Raw genomic sequence first — 16,747 nt, forward strand, 5'->3', positions numbered from 1 at the left:
GCAGGTTTTCTCTCCATCAATGGTTTCAGCAACTAACTTTTCGATTTTACATTTACTGCATCATGCTCCTCATCGTACCATTCAAATAATATGCATTTGCACAGCCAGAAACCTTATTTAGGTGTGCAATTGCAAACATACTTTGTCTTTGTGTGTGTGTGTGTGTGTGTGTGTGTGTGTGTGTGTGTGTGTGTGTGTGTGTGTGTGTGTGTGTGTGTGTGTGTGTGTGTGTGTGTGTGTGTGTGTGTGTGTGTGTGTGTGTGTGTGTGTGTGTGTGTGTGTGTGTGTGTGTGTGTGTTTGTGTGTGCGCGTGAGGACAAGAAAGTAAAAAAAAAAATATCAACAAGTGCCAAGAATAAGCATAGAGCGCTTTTAAGACTTTTAGATCCGCATTCCAGGTTTCTTCCTCATGAAGCTGTTTGAGAAAGAATATCTATGCTAAAAGATAAAATAATTTTTCATTTGTTTGTCATAGGTTCAGTTCTGTTATAACACCATTTTATTCATTAAAAATAAAAGAAAATTGTTTAAAAAAAATTGCTAAAGAGTGATTAGGTGTGTACTAATTTTTGACTACTGTACCTCCAATATTTAAAAAAATGAAATAAATAAATAAAACAGCATTAAAGAAAAGAATGCATGTTGACGTAAACCAGGAGGAAACCATGGTAACATTTCCATAATCACAAATGGTAAAAATGTTTGAAAGATGAACACATCAGCAAGCTTTCATAACGATCACGGGTCTCTACTGCGTTCTACATTGTCTAGAGGTTAAAATGGAAATGGTTCATATCAGCTGAAAGCCATGACAGAGCTCTGGCCTTTCACAGTGGCTAGTGTTGAGTTTATCAGTGCTGACAGAGGAGGTAATGCTACACAGTCACCAGCTCCTCTCCAGAACACATCCACAGAGACGCTGCAGACTGAGGAGCTACGCCAGCATCAGATAAGAGTCGTCCAGGACAGACCGCTTCAAACGTCCCGCTGGAAGTTGCCGAGGACCAAAGGCACGAGAATGAGAGTGTTCTCACACTATTTCTAAACATCTGATGTCTCCTTAACTTGAAAATATCCAGTGCAAGAAAACGAAAGGAATTTGTAAACTGGAAGGTTCGCAGCTCATGACATCAGCATTTGCTGAACAACAGTGCGCTGTCCAAAAACTCTATTAGAGCGCATTTCTGTTCTCTCTCAAGTGCGTGTTTACCGCTGACCGGTGGAGGGATGGTGGGGGTGGACAGCTGCTGCATCCATCTGCTCAAAGGCGCAGGTTTTAAATTATTCAGCACACCATTAGCCACACTTAGCCCCAACTCACTACCGCTGTCAATTAATCAGAGCTGCCAGGTGTATACCACCAGACGAGAGGCCAGCGCTGACCGGCGCACACGGAGTTTGGATTCCAGACGCTGAATTATTTAGCAGTTTTAACCAACACTCCCGGAGACGACATGTAAACAGCATGTTTCCCGTAATCTGCACAAATGCGAGAGCGAGTGCGAGGAAATGTGTGTGTGAGAAACTGATCTTACTGGACATGGATCGACATTTTCAACAAACAAGGGCTGAACAATCGGCTTCTTCACATAGACATTCTGCTTTAAATTAGTCTTGCTGGTGGCAAGTTTCAAACTGTGCCTTTTTTTAATTTAAATACATTTAAAAGCCAAATACAGTTAAATGTAATTCTATAGAGGTTAGGGTACACAACATAAAACCAGAAATATCAGTTTCATGTCATGAAAATGCCTCTAAATTTGTGACATATTCATTAAATTTCTGTGCATTTAGCTTCAACTGAAATGGCAAACAAACAAATCAAATAAATAAACATTTTAGTTGATAATGTCAAATGTGGTGAAAATCTTGCATACTCTGATTAGATTATTTAATTTTTTATTTATTTATTTTTTATTTTTTTTGGCTCGTCATACTATCAACAGTAAGTTTTAATTAAAACCATTTCATCATTGTTATGATGCATCTTCAGTTTCACAGCTGACAAAATCAAAGAACCTGTTGTCAAGAACACCAGTTATTTTGTTCTTGTTAAACCCTTCCTCCAGCCATATTTATTTATCTAATTTTTGTCCAACAAGTCATTATGACACCATTCACTGGTCTCTGGATCCTATCAGAAAATATTTGCAGACTTCATGTCAAAACAAGAGTGGGGTAAGAAAGACATATGGCGTGGTCGGGATTTTGTTTGTTGTTGATAGTAATTTAATTTATGGTTTGCTTTTGACTTGAGGCCTGGTTTTTGTTTGTGACCCTGTTTTTTTTCTCCATATATAACACTCGTAAATCCCCTGGGATTCAATCACTCCACCCTGGGTGTTCCAACATGCACTCTGTTAGGCAAGCATGCATGCTTCAGAATAACTTCAGGGAAGCTCTGTGTACACAGTATAAACTGAGTAAAATGCAACAACACTGATCAGACTTCAGTAGAGGGAACAGTGGCAGTATTCATCGCTCCGGGGTTTGAAATATTCGATTGGTAACTCGTTCATATGTGGGGTGCTAGAGTGCTTTGAAAAAAAAAACATATCAAGACTCAGAGCTGGAGTCATCCAGATAATTCAGGACCTCTCCGAGATAAGAGGCTCACTCACGCTCTGGGAAATCGGTAGTTGATATAAAATACTTTTGGGAAGTTGGCATGTCCCAGGTGACATTACACTTCATTAAAAACGACTTTAAGCAGCATTTTGATTATTCTTTTATTACGCACAGTTTTAATAACCTCATATTATGCAGAAGACTGCATCTATATTAGAAAAAAAAAGTAAACTAATTATTAATCAAATTTAATGTAACAAATATTTTTCATCTTAAAGTAAATTTTAAAGGCAAATTTTTAGGTTGATTAAAAATGGAAAGCTAACAAAAAAAAAGCGTTATAGTAAAAGCATTATAAAACATACGTTCAGATCAATTTGATCTTGAAATACTAATATTGAAAAAGATGAATATTTGGTGGGAAAATCTGATGAAAACATATTTTAATTTGAATCAGCATCTGGTAATGTGTCCGTTCAGACCGACACAAACATTCACATTCAGTCAACGATACAGATTTTTTTTGGTACAGATGGATGTCACAATGTCTCCGCCAAAAATCAGCCAACCAATCAGATTTACGCTTTTATTTATATTCCCAGAGCCGCTGCTTTTACTGACTTGACTATTATAAGTATTTCTGCTTGTCTATAGGCGCCACCTACTGTCAGAGAGTGAATTTGCATTTTTATTCAACTCTTCTGCTTGTTTTTTTCACACCTGTCTGAACAGACAAATCGCATGTGAAAAACAGACCAAATTTTTGTGCCAATCATTTGTGTTGGTATAAACAGGCCTTAAGAAAAGCTTGGTTTGACTGAAGACTTGATGGAGGACTAAGTCCTCTCTAAGAAAAGGTGGCGGCAGAATGGAGCTGCAGTGACTGCTGGGAGCTTTGCAGGAGCCAGCATAATCCCTGTCCTGATACCAGCAGCGCTGTGATACCTGACAGAGCATTCCTCAGATAAAACACAAGGCCAGATCAGAGGGATGTCTCACAGATGCCCAGAAGACATTGAAAGGAGAAGAGATGTGAGCGAGCAGGAGGTAAACAGAAAGAAGATGGCATGACATACTGCTTTCAACTTCCAACAAAAAAAACAAAATCTCCCTTTTTTCTTCCTTTCTTTTTTTGTAATAAACCCTCTCTGGTTATGTCAGACTTATGCACAGACAATGCAGCAAATAAAAACCAGACAGTGCAGACGTCAGCAAACATATAGATGTGTATTTTTTTTCAAAGCGCACCACACTCTCCACGGGGAGCAGCAGTTACACTACACTCTTTAAACAACAGACAGCAATGCAAAGGAATAAAAAACATCACAAAAGACACAAAGCATTTAGAATTGGTGTGCATGCAATCTGATGTCTGCCACTTATATACACAAACTCTATTCAAATGACTGGGGTCAGTAAGATACTTATGTTCAGCAAGAACTGATTAAAAGTAACAGTAAAGCTATGTATAATGTTATGAAAGATTCCTATTTTAAATAAATGCTGTTCTTTTGAACTTTCTATTTATCAAAGAATCACGGTTGTTTTTTACTAAAAATATTAAAAAGCACAGTTCAGAAAGAAAATGCATGTGTATCAGTATATTGGATCCATGCATTATGTCTTAAAGTGACAGCAGCCTAATACACCTGCTGCTGCCGTTAACGAGAAAATAAACGGAAAATAACTCACTGCTGCAGACTGAATATCTTTTCTAACTTTAATAAGGATTAATCTATACATTAATTTACATGGGCTACGAAGTGTTATTTTATATTTGATTACTATTTCTATTGCTTGTAATTTGGTTTTATTTTATTACTGACGGTTTGCTTGTCTTTAATGTGTCACCTTTGTACTAGGTTACATGGGTCAAAAACAACAAAAACAATAACTATTTATTTATTTTTAATAATAAATATTTTATTTTTATTTATTAATTATTCTTTTAAGTCTTGTATTTACTTTTATTTATTTATTTAATTATTTTTTGTATTTTATTTTATTTATTTATTCTTTTTTATAAATTTTTTTTTTTTTTTTTTTATGAGGCCAGTGAAAATTTTGGCAAGCACAGAAAATCTTTAGTGTTGAGCCATATTGCTATATATGAGACAAATAGCAGTAGAATTGTATTGTTTTTTTTTTCTTTACAATAACCACACACACAAACCTGCAAACACAGACACAAATCCACTGGTGGAGGAATGGACAAGTGTATGTGTATGTGTCTCCTGAGGCCCATTTTGATGGGCTCTGTTTTTGTAAGGCTGTTTATTTGTGTGTAGACCGGCACACTTCCACAGAAGTCAGGTGCTCTGCGGGGGTGTCCGTCATAAAATGCACACAGCACACATAAGAGAAAACATGTTTTGTTTTTTACATGATGTGTGGCGAGAGAGAACAAGAGCTATAAAAAATCTATGCGCCTCTAGCAAAGCACTTAAATCTTGTGTGCACGGATTGGCCAGTGAACTATAAATTCTGATTGTCCACTCACCTGTCAAAGGAGTGAAACTGGACGGACTGGTCACGGGAAGCATCGCCCACTGCACCCAGAAACCCGGGCGGTATAAGGCTAGGGTCCACCATGAGGTCATCAGAGCGAGCACCGACGAGACTTCTCAGAATATCCTTGACATTGACGTTTTTGCCTTTGCTGTCTCTATCAGTGACCTCCTGACCTCTCCTGACTTCAGAGGATAAAGTAGACAGGGCTTCGGATACAGCATCCGGGCCGGTCCGTGTCTCACCATCACTGGGGATGACTGAGGCTTTCGCATCCTCATTACTAGATTCTCGATGATGAGACAAACCGTTCTCAAGATCAGACTGAACACTCTCTGCAAAAAAACACAACAGTCCACTGCTTAAAAAGCTGAATGTGTGTGTATCTGGTCTGTGGGTTCAACCTTGCAGCAGTGATGTGTGTGGGTCACCTGTGCTTCTGACAGACTGTGAGCGCCGGGCATGTCTTTTGTCATTGTGTGGCTCAAGGATGTCTCGATATTTGGATACCATGAGTACAGAGATGAAGTAGACCACTGCCAGGGCCAGGAACTGAGCCTGTTTACTGTCCTCCTAAAGAAAAAACAAATGTTAGAGTATTGTAAAAATTAGCCACAATGCTGTTCAAAAGTTTGGGGTCAGTTTTCTGAAAGAAAGAAATTAATACTTTTATTCAGCAAGGATGCATTAAATTGTACATTAATACAAAAATTATTTCAAATGAATGCATACTGCTGTTTGACTGCACTATAGAAAATAAAAGGGACATGCATGAGTAGCAGATCAGAGCCAGCGAGGGATTAGCTGAATACAAGTACGGAGAGACTCACTATGTCTCTGAACACTACAGCACGGAGACGATTGATGTCCATGTCCTGCAGAAGCCGGTCTAAATCTCTGATAGGAGACATCCCTCCTGTCACAATGTCCACAGGACTCTGCAACACACACAGGTCACACAGTCTCAGAACAGGGTTTTTTTTTTAATGCTCCAACACACAATATCAGTTGGATTTAGCAAAAAAAAAAAAAAAAAAAAAACTAGGAAGACTTTTGTTTGCTGTTCCACATTTAGACAGCGCTGAGGCACTAATGCAACAGTTCTGATTCTAAATAATAGATGAGCTATGAGTGTGGAGTGTAAGTTACACGACACATTAAGGAAGAAAAGGGGTTTATTTTTTACTGGAACTGTAAGAATCAAACCACGGGCCATTGACCAAAAGGATTCTATATAAAATTACCATCTGGACAGTAGAGAGAGAGAGAGACAGAGAGAGAGAGAGAGAGAGAGAGAGAGAGAGAGAGAGAGAGAGTGAGTTGAGTGAGTGAGTGAGTGAGAGAGAGTGAGAGAGAGAAGAGAGAGAGAGACAGAGAGAGAGAGAGAGAGAGAGAGAGTGAGTGAGTGAGTGAGTGAGTGAGTGAGTGAGTGAGTGTGAGAGTGAGAGAGAGTGAGAGAGAGAGAGGAGAGAGAGAGACAGAGAGAGAGGTATCCTTGGCATGATGTTGAACTTGCCTGTGCTGGTATAGACTTGGCGGCTCCCAGAAGGCTTTGCTGTCCACGGCTGCTCTCTGCACCAGACGTACCCAGAGTGTGCTGCTGACATTCAAGACAGTTTCTCACAGCCATCGCACACACTGAGGAGGAGAGAGAGAGCGCGTGAGAGAGGGACAGACAGAGAGAGAGTGCAACTGAGAGGTAGAAATACTGAGAAGAAGACAACGTCACAGAGATGAAAGGGTACGAGAACGAAAAGATATATAGACTAAAGGAAACATGACATATGAGAAGGTCGTTGCATGACAATGAAAAAGGGCTTAAAATACCATCTTATGAGTGAAACCAGGGAAAGCTGAAGCCACAAGTAGACTTTTTGAAAGATTATGTACATTTCTAAGGTTGCAGTGTTGTTTCTAGGGTGTTCTGGGTAGATTCTAAGGCATTGCATGGTGGTTGAAAGGTGGCAGCAAAAAATAAAAGCCCACCCCTCTATGATATCTCTATGATATTCTAGACTCTAGATATGGTTCAGGTCCTTCCTTCAGTGTGTAAGAAATGTTTTAATGTCCACCTGGCAGATCATCATAAATCTAGTCATTTAAAAGCACATCTCTGTTAGAAAAGCAGCACGATTCTAGGAATGGTGTGAGATGAAGTTAGTTAACACTACTGTTCAAAAGTTTGGGTCAGTATGATCTTTATACGTACAGTACAGGTCAAAAGTTTGGAAACATTACTATTTTTAATGTTTTTGAAAGAAGGTTCTTCTGCTCATCAAGCCTGCATTTATTTGATCAAAAATACAGAAAAAAATGTAATATTGTGATATATTATTACAATTTTAAAATAATTGTTTTTAAATTTATTATACTTTAAATTATCATTTATTTCTGTGATGCAAAGCTGAATTTTTAGGATCATTATCACATGATCCTTTAGAAATCATTCTAATATGATGATTCATTATCAAAGTTGGAAACAGTTTTCTGCTGCTTAATATTTTTTTCAGAACATGTGATACTTTTTTTAGGATACTTTGATGAATAAAAAGTACAAAAAAAAAAAAAAAAAAAAAAAAAAAAAAAAGCAGCTATGTACATTACTGGTCAGTAATCTGGGGTCAGTAATTTTTTTTTCTTTCTTTTTTTTTTAAATAAAATCAATACTTTTATTCAGCAAGGATGTGTTAAATTGATAAAAAGTGATAGTAAAGAAAAATATATTATTAGAATATATATTATTAGAATTTTTTTTTTTTTTTTTAATAAATGCAGTTCTTTTTAACCTTTTATTCATCAAATATATTAGACAGCAGAACTGTTTCCAACACTCATAATAAATCAGAATATTAGAATGATTTCTAAATGATCATGTGATAGACTGGATGTTACATGTGACACTCAAATAAATGCAGGCTTGATGAGGCAGAAGAGACTTCTTTCAAAAACATTAAAAATAGTAATGTTTCCAAACTTTTGACCTGTACTGTATATATATAATATATATATATATATATATATATAAGATATATATATATATATATAGACAGATAGATAGATAGATGGATAGATAGATGATAGATAGATAGATAGATAGATAGATAGATAGATGGATAGATGGATAGCTAGATAGATAGATAGATAGATAGATAGATAGATAGATAGATAGATAGATAGATGGATAGATATATAGATAGATAGATAGATAGATAGATAGAGAGAGATAGATAGATAGATAGATGATAGATAGATAGATAGATAGATAGATAGATAGATAGATAGAATAGATAGATATAGATAGATAGATAGATAGATAGATAGATAGATAGATAGACAGATAGATATAGAAATTCATACTTTTATTCAGCAAGGACGCATAAATTGATCAAAAGGGACAGTAAAACTTTTACAATGTTGGAAAAATGTATATTTATATTTCATCATGTAATCAAAGTTTCCACTAAAATATTACATTAATAATAAAAAGTACCAAATTAGTATATTATAATGATTTCTGGAGGATCACGTGACACTGAAGAATAAATTCCTGTAATTCTGAAATATATTAAAATAGAAAACATTCATTTTAATCTCTAAAAATATTTCAATAATTTGCTAAAAAAAGTATATTAATTATACTTTTTTGTATAATAGTAATATATAACTAATATATATAAAGGATGTTCATTTTCGAATGGATTAATATTACATTTAACAGCCTTATTAAATTATTATTGTTTTTAAAGATTACATTTAATTAATTAATATTAAATAAAAATTAATATTTTATATAATATAATTAACCTAATATATAACCAATATCTACTTGTATTGGTTAAAAAGCTCTATTACTGGCTAACAAATATAGTACCAATATATCACTACTTAGCAAGCACAACTAAAAATAAACACCTAAGCATATGTTATATGAATTAACAACAATACAGAAACATGTTCCAAAGTAATTCTAACGGTTGTATAGAGTTGAAAAGGAAAACGCATTAAACTGTATGAGGTTTGGAAAACAGATGACGTTGCTTATTCTGTGTTTAATCATTTTGGTCAGGTTTCCACCACCGTGGTGCAGAAAAATCCTCTTACTGCATTTAATTTGATGTGCTGCATGCTATACGTGTGTGTGTTTTCGTTTTAATGAGTTTGAACTGCACAGTAATGTGTGTTTGACTGTGCATGGGTATGTCTCTATTCAACCTTCTATTGAAACCTTGACATCTGAGAAATGTAAACTCCTAAACGCTCAGATTAAAGGTATTATTCCAGCCTTTTCCATTAGGCTCTCTAGTCATCTGAGCGAAAGACAGAAAGAGAGCTATAGAAGCAGAACCTTGTAACAGATCCCAAATCAGATTACACACTGGCAGACCTCATCAAATATTCATTTCATACTTTCAGCCCTCCTAAAAACAGGCTTCAGTTTCTCTCTCACTCCAGCAAGTGTTGTATTTAGAGGAGCGGGAGTTTGATGGTGTCTAGATAGCTTCAGGGAGGGTCATGTAGAGTGTGTGTGTGTGTGAGAAAGAGAAATGAATAATGTAACCGATCTGAATGCTGGATTTCTGTTATGTGGTCTATAACGCTGCAGTACAGTTTGTGATATATAGACACATAAAGGAGGAGGTGCCTCGGGCTACAAAACAGCGATTAGAGTCAATGGTCTGATGACGGTCGTCATTTTAGAGCACTGCAGTGTGGAGAGCTTATTATAACACTATTAGAGAAATCCCACAAAACTGAGGAAGAGAGCGAGGAGTGGAAGGGGAAAGCGGTTATTAGCTCTACCGAATGAGCCAAAAGAGAGAAACCAATGAGCGAAAATGGCTCTGCTCCAAAATCTAGTGAGCTGCCTCAGTGCTCCAGATGTTTAGTTTATCAACGTGCTAACATCAAACTCAAATGGCGAGTTGATTCCCCATGAAGGGGTTAGGATGATTTTAAGTGAAAAAAGGGGTGAGTGAGCGAGAGAGAGAAACAGGTTAAGAAAAAAAAGAGCAGGGTATTATTTAAAAATGATGGGGGAATAAAAAAGGAGGAACAAACAGTAAGAAAGCAGAACAGGAAAAAGAGATGAGGCACTGATTCAGGGATATACGCACACTACATTTTAATTGTGACCACCGTTATGAAACAAGCAGAATGTGACTGCAGCCGAAGCTCGTTTAACACGCGCTCAATGAGTTATTTATGGAAAACTCTTACGCTACAATTCAAAAAGAGTTTTTACTTTTTTTTGGAGTATTTGATTAAAAATACAGTAAAACAGTAATACTGTCAAATATGATTTAAATATAACACCACCAAATGTTTATTGAGCAGCAAATCAGAATATTAGAATAATTTCTGAAGGATCATGTGACACTGAAGACTGGAGTAATGATGCTGAAAATTAGGCTTTGAAATCACAGGAATAAATTACATTTTAAAGTATATTCAAATAGTAAGCAGTTATTTTATATACTAAAAATATATCACAATATTACTGATTTTGCTGTATTTCTGATCAAATAAATGCAGGCTTGATGAGCAGAACAGAATTCTTTAAAAAACATTAAAAATCTTACAGTTCAGAAACTTTTGACTGGTAGCATGTGTCAAATTATATTTAAATTAATTGTGTAATTAATACATTTTTAAATGTAATTTATTCTCATGATGATCCTTCAGAAATCATTATAGCACGCTTATTTGGTGCTCAAGAAACACTTTTTATCAAAGTTGGAATCAGTTGTACAGATTAATATCTTTGGAAAAACCATGATATATACATATATATTTCAGGATTTGATGAATAGAAAGTTCATGTAAACATCATTTATTTCAAATAGAAGTCTTTAACATTATATAATGCAAAAGTATATAATGTATATTATGCAATGTTTACATTATAAATGTCACTTCTGATTAATTTAATGCACCCTTGCTGAAAATAAAAAAATATTATTTCTTTCTTTCAAACATCTAATTCTTGCACAAGCTTCTGAAAGACAATATAGAGAAAATGTATCTCTTGCCCATGCAAAACCCACGATTACAATTCTAGGGTGTAGTGTGTGGTTGTCAGGATGTTACTAAGGTATTTTGAGCATTTTTAACACGTTCCTAGGTGTTGCTATATGGTTACTTATTGATTCAAGTCCATATATAAACATGAATGTCTCAGATCCTACCTTCCCTGCAACAAGCCGCACAGTTTGTACAAATCTGTGTTTGTAGCACCAACAGTACATGGTGGTTTACATGAGCTCAATAGTGCTTAATAGGGTTAGTATGAGCAATAGCTCCTGTATTAAGCCTTAACAGATTAATAGCAAGCCTTAGCAAACAGCACTAAATGAAAAGACAGAAAGAGAGATATACCCAGACGCAGGCATTGTCTCAGGATTCCTCCAGAAGACATGTTCTTCTCTGCTTCAATTTCAGTGAAGTTGAGTGAACTGGCGAAGATCAGCACGTCCACGAGATTGATCAGCCTCTGCATGAACATCAGTGACGCCTCCACAGCCAAACCCTGAGACGGCTCAATGTTCTCCAGCTCATGCTGCAAGACAGTGCCATCATCGTCATCATCACTGTAACTACAGCCTTCATAATCAGCACCATCTTCACTCAAATCTTCTTGATGCACTGATGGTCACCTTTATCATGGCCCTCACTTTTCAATATCATGGCTATTGAACTCAAATTACTCACAATCAGTAAAGAGTAAAATCTGCAAAATGTTAATTTCGCAATGTTGCATGAAAAGTTAATCCATTTTTATAAAAATTGCAATACTTGTTTGTTTATTTGTTTGTTGTTGTTTCATATTAACGCACTATTATACGCTATATTTCATATTAACAATACAAAATAAAGTCTGGAAGGTGTATTAAATTAAAAAAAGAGGGCGCTGCATTTTTGGAAGCTTCAAGCATAATCAAATTAGTAAATAACCTAAACTAATAACTAATAAAATTTCATAATGACAAGAACACTGCTGAAATCTGTTTATTGTCTACAAGTAAACACTGCCAAACTTATAGTATGTCCAACCAATAACTGAGGAAGGGTGGACAAATTCAATTAATCTAACTGTCCTTTAATGTGACTGAAACACATCAGTGGCAGGGAAAGTGCATTGCATCACACCACAGCACTTGAGGCACCAAAGCAAACTTTCTAAATCCATTTTTGTCCTATTTTCAGGAGTAGCACAAGTGGATGGAGTCAGATAGAGACCGGGCGCTTCCATTTCTGTCAGCAAATTAAAGTTTTGAGCCATCCTGATGCATCCCATGTAGACAGCATTGCTGATTGTAATGGGTTCTATTTGCTTTTTACGCAATACGACGTGAAGCTCTCTTTAGGTATTGAAACACACACACACACACTAACCGAAGAAGAGGTGGCTGCAGACAGCAGAGGAAGGATTCCTCCACAGGCCATGATGAGGTTGTCCACCACCTGAGAGACTAGATGGACAGTGTTGTGCACAAACATCACGTTCTCACTGCTGTTCACAAAGTCCATAACTGTCTTAGTCGAATGACTGCGGGGGGGAGAAGTGAGAAAAAGAAATTATGAAACTTAATGCAGCATGACAGAGAACTGTGTGTGAGGCAGCAGAAGGGTAATTCAAGGTAATCAACATTCTTGTATTTTACTTATAATTATAGTCTGTAGGGCTGGGTAAAACATAGATTTAAAAATTTTTCTAATCGATTCTCATTTTTATGAAATTATATTGATTCATAAATCGCAAGAATCGATTAGTCTAGCCTGTCAGATAATGAATGGAACATTGTAGCGCACCTCCCATCCAATTAATTGCAATAAGTTTTGTGATTTGTTACTTTTGATATGAAACAAAAACAACAATAGCTTGTAAACACTGTGTCACGTAACGTCACATTTACTCAGAAAAACATATTCCATGAACTCTAAAAAAAAAATTAACTCTAAAGAGGAGCATTTTGCTAACCATATGACCATATTCATTATATATAGATATTTATTTATTACTGTTCTTCAATATTTAATTTATGTTAAAATAAACCCATCAAGTTTTTGTGACAACCACCATTTAAATGTTTATATTTTTTTTTACAAATTAATTGGAGTAGAAGTATAATTATGTCATTTAAAGTTAGAGTTATTATTATAACTTTAATAATACAAAAACTTTATTGAGTGTATTTGAAGTGTTTGTATACAAATCATATATACAATATATTTTACAGCATTAGTTGAGAGATTTTTTTTTTCTTGAGAAAACTTGCCATGTTCTGTACCTGATATATATCCAGGATAATCGATATTGAATCGAATCGAAATCGGAATCGAATCGGGAGCTTGTGAAGGATAATCGAATCGAATTGTGAAATTTGTGTCAAAACCCAGCCCTAATAGTCTGAAATATTTGTTTATTTATAAAGCACTTTTCCCAACCTCAGTGTCGCTGAATAAATGTAGTGAACATATGCAGATATTTTATCCCTTTCCCTAATTGACCTTCTTTGGTTCTCTGTGTTTCTCTCACCTTCTCCACATCTGCACATCGGTCTCGATGGAGAACAGCAGGTCGGTCAAAAGACGCTGGTGCATATGAGACCACTTGAACTCTGGGATACGGAACATGGTGGACCGCGCCGAAGACGAGCCCTCATTGCCCTGAGCTGAGGGGCTTGAGGCAGTTGCCTGATTTGGGCTCAGGTTCTGCAAAAGAGGCATTTGTTATTCTAATTTTTTTTTGTGTGTGAGCTTATTAGAAAGTCATTTTCTTGCCTCATGAAGTTTTCAATTTTCAAGTTCATCTGTTTTTAATATTGCAAAACTTACTGTTGTCGAGGCGTCCTTCAGCTCCAGTCTCTCGGTGTCTGAGGCCACACTTGACACATCCAGTCTAGCGATTTTAATCTCTTTGGTTTTAGTTGCTAAGGTCTCGGACCCTGCTGTCTTCAGAGTGTCTTGGTTAGTTCCTGGATCCTGCGAGATACTCTCAGTGCTAGGGCTAGTCTCTGTGTGAAGCTTGGTCTCGTCGGTGGAGGTGCTTTGGTTTAAATCCACCTCCACCATGGCAGCTGATGCATCCTCGGTTTCCTCTACTTTCTCATTTTGCGGCGGATTCACATCTTTATCGGTTTCTAGCTTATTTTCTTTCTCCTTTCCATCATCTTCCTTTTCAGAACCGTTGTCATCAGTCTCTCCAGCTGTGGCTGAAACAAAAGAAGACTCCTCCGTGCTGTCATCGCTGACCTTTACGAAGTTGCTGACTGAGGAAACATCGGTGCTATCTTCATTCATGACGGAGGCTGTGCTGGTCTCCTGGTGGGACGAAGCCTCAGAGGTTTCCTTTACAGCTTCAAGAGAAGAATCTCCAGGTCCTTTCTCTTCATCTTCATCCTGAACATTTAGCTCAGTTTCAGCAGTGCTTGTTTTATCTTCATCTGACATCTTCACAGCTTCAGAGTACTGCTTCACAGTCTGAGTACTGTCTGCATCATCTGACACACTCAGATCAGCTTTACTTTCAGTCACTGTGATGTCAGCCTCAACTCTTTCCAGCTCTCCATCGATGTTAGCCTCCGTTTTATGACTGTCTTCCAAACTTTTCACTTCTTTATCCTTTCCTGGTTCTTTCGTAGTGTCTTGTCCACCTTCATCCTCTTTCTGTGGAGAAGCTGACGTCTGTCTCTCTTCCTCATCCCTGACCAGAATGTTGGACACTGTGACCGGGATCTGGGTCCTCGTTTCCTCACTGTCTCCTGGCTGATCGGTGACCTTCTCCTCCACGCGTAGCTCAATTACAGTAGATGGAGCTGTCTCCTCTGCGTTCAGCTCACCATTGGCTGAGGCAAGGAACTGAGAATCGTGACTGGTGCCAGATATTGTTCTGATTCTGCTTTCAGATCCTCCCTCAGAACCCATCCGCTGGTACTCAACGAACATGCGGGCCAGATTCTCTTTGTGTTCCTCAAAGGTGACCTGATGAAACAAAGAGTAAGAGTGTTCGGAGGAATGTTGATTATGCAGAGCAGCAAAAAGTCAATTCTCAATCAGGACAAGCTAAAAAGAAATTAGCAGCAATCAAGAACTTCAGGCGATCAAGCAATCAAAAAGTTGTCAGTTCAAATGCACCTTACTGATGTAGTAATTCTTCACATATGTGACCCTGGATCACAAAACCAGTCTTAAGTGTAAATTTTTCAAAACTGAGATTTTTATATATATATATATATATGTGTATATATATATATATATATATATATATATATATATATATATATATATATATATATATATATATGTATTTATTTATTTATTATTTTAATGAAACTTTAGCTTTCTATTGATGTATGGTTTGTTAGGACAGGACAATATTTGGCTGAGATACAACTATTTGAAAATCTGCAATCTGAGGGTGCAAAAAAAAATCTAAATATTGAGAAAATTATCTTTAAAGTTGTTCAAATGAAGTTCTTAGCAATGCATAATACTAATCAAAAATTAAGTTTTGATATATTTACGGTAGGAAATTTACAAAATATCTTCATTAAACATGATCTTTACTTAATATCCTAATGATTTTTGGCATAAAAGAAAAATCGATAGTTTTGACCAATACAATGTATTTTTGGCTAATGCTACAAATATACCCCATAGACTTAAGATTAGAGGACAAGAACTAACAGATAAGATAAGATAAGATAAGATAAGATTAAGATAAGATAAGATTAAGATAAGATAAAATAAGATTAAGATAAGATAAGATAAGATAAGATAAGATAAGATAAGATAAGATAAGATAAGATTACAGTGAATACAATACAGTGAAAAGAGAGATGTCATGTGTGTTAAGGACTGCAATTAGCAGCAGACAGTGCATAGCATCTGCAGATACAAGACGTCTGAGCACACCTCTATTTATCAAAAGAACACAACAGACAGAAAGTCAAACACACCACTGAGGAAACGAGAAACAACTTACAGCTTCCACACCAATGCCAGCATTTGCATTTAGGCAAGAAAGCCTTATTATACGTAATTAATTGGCCGTTATTGTTCTAAATTAGCCTGCTACAAGCCTGGCCATTAATCTTCCATGTGGTGTGATGGGTAATCCATGGCTGTTTGCTCTGAACGGACAGCTCTGAAATGTATTGCTCGTTTTCTTTCTCTCCTGACTCTCTTCTTTGGAATAGGCAAGACCATTAGTCTGGGTTCAATACGGCATTTAACATTTAGCTATTAAATCCACACGGTGCATTTCCAGAAAAACATTGCCCTCTTTTGTGATTGGATACCAAATAAAGGAAGGGAGACATATGGATAACGCCACTTAAAATTTCGAATGAATGTACAAACATATCTGGAGGGCCTGCGAGGCATTTCAGGGTTTGTGAAAAGTGAAAAGTTAGAACTCCGATAGAAAGCTGCACATGAGGCCCCATATTATCCTGTTAGCTATTATCTTCAAGAATCAGTAAGTATACCATATGCTGTTAAATGTTTAAAGAATTCCTCATATGTACACTAAAAGCACCTCATTGTCTGGCAGCTTGCTACAATGCGTATCGTACCAATAAAGTATTACGTCATGTGAAAAGCATTACTTTACTATAACCAGCAAATGGTACATGTGAGCCCTTGGCGTGTTGTAGAGATAAAGTTACTC

General features: G+C 36.4%; 1 protein-coding gene across 3 annotated transcripts in view; it reads right to left on the reverse strand.

The window, feature by feature from the left end:
• The window catches only part of LOC109062054 (lipopolysaccharide-responsive and beige-like anchor protein), a 208,042-nt gene that overhangs the window by 139,264 nt on the left and 52,031 nt on the right, over positions 1–16,747 (reverse strand). For all 3 annotated transcript variants that reach the window (XM_042717055.1, XM_042717109.1, XM_042717169.1), the window contains exons 22-29: positions 13,912–15,057; positions 13,613–13,788; positions 12,469–12,622; positions 11,452–11,632; positions 6,593–6,714; positions 5,907–6,014; positions 5,508–5,649; positions 5,069–5,411 (exon numbers count right to left, since the gene is read on the reverse strand). In XM_042717055.1, the coding sequence (XP_042572989.1) occupies positions 5,069–5,411; positions 5,508–5,649; positions 5,907–6,014; positions 6,593–6,714; positions 11,452–11,632; positions 12,469–12,622; positions 13,613–13,788; positions 13,912–15,057 (2,372 nt within the window). The remainder of the gene's footprint in view (positions 1–5,068; positions 5,412–5,507; positions 5,650–5,906; positions 6,015–6,592; positions 6,715–11,451; positions 11,633–12,468; positions 12,623–13,612; positions 13,789–13,911; positions 15,058–16,747) is intronic.

Source organism: Cyprinus carpio, chromosome A1, assembly GCF_018340385.1.
Source record: "Cyprinus carpio isolate SPL01 chromosome A1, ASM1834038v1, whole genome shotgun sequence".
NCBI classification, from domain to species: Eukaryota; Metazoa; Chordata; class Actinopteri; order Cypriniformes; family Cyprinidae; genus Cyprinus; species Cyprinus carpio.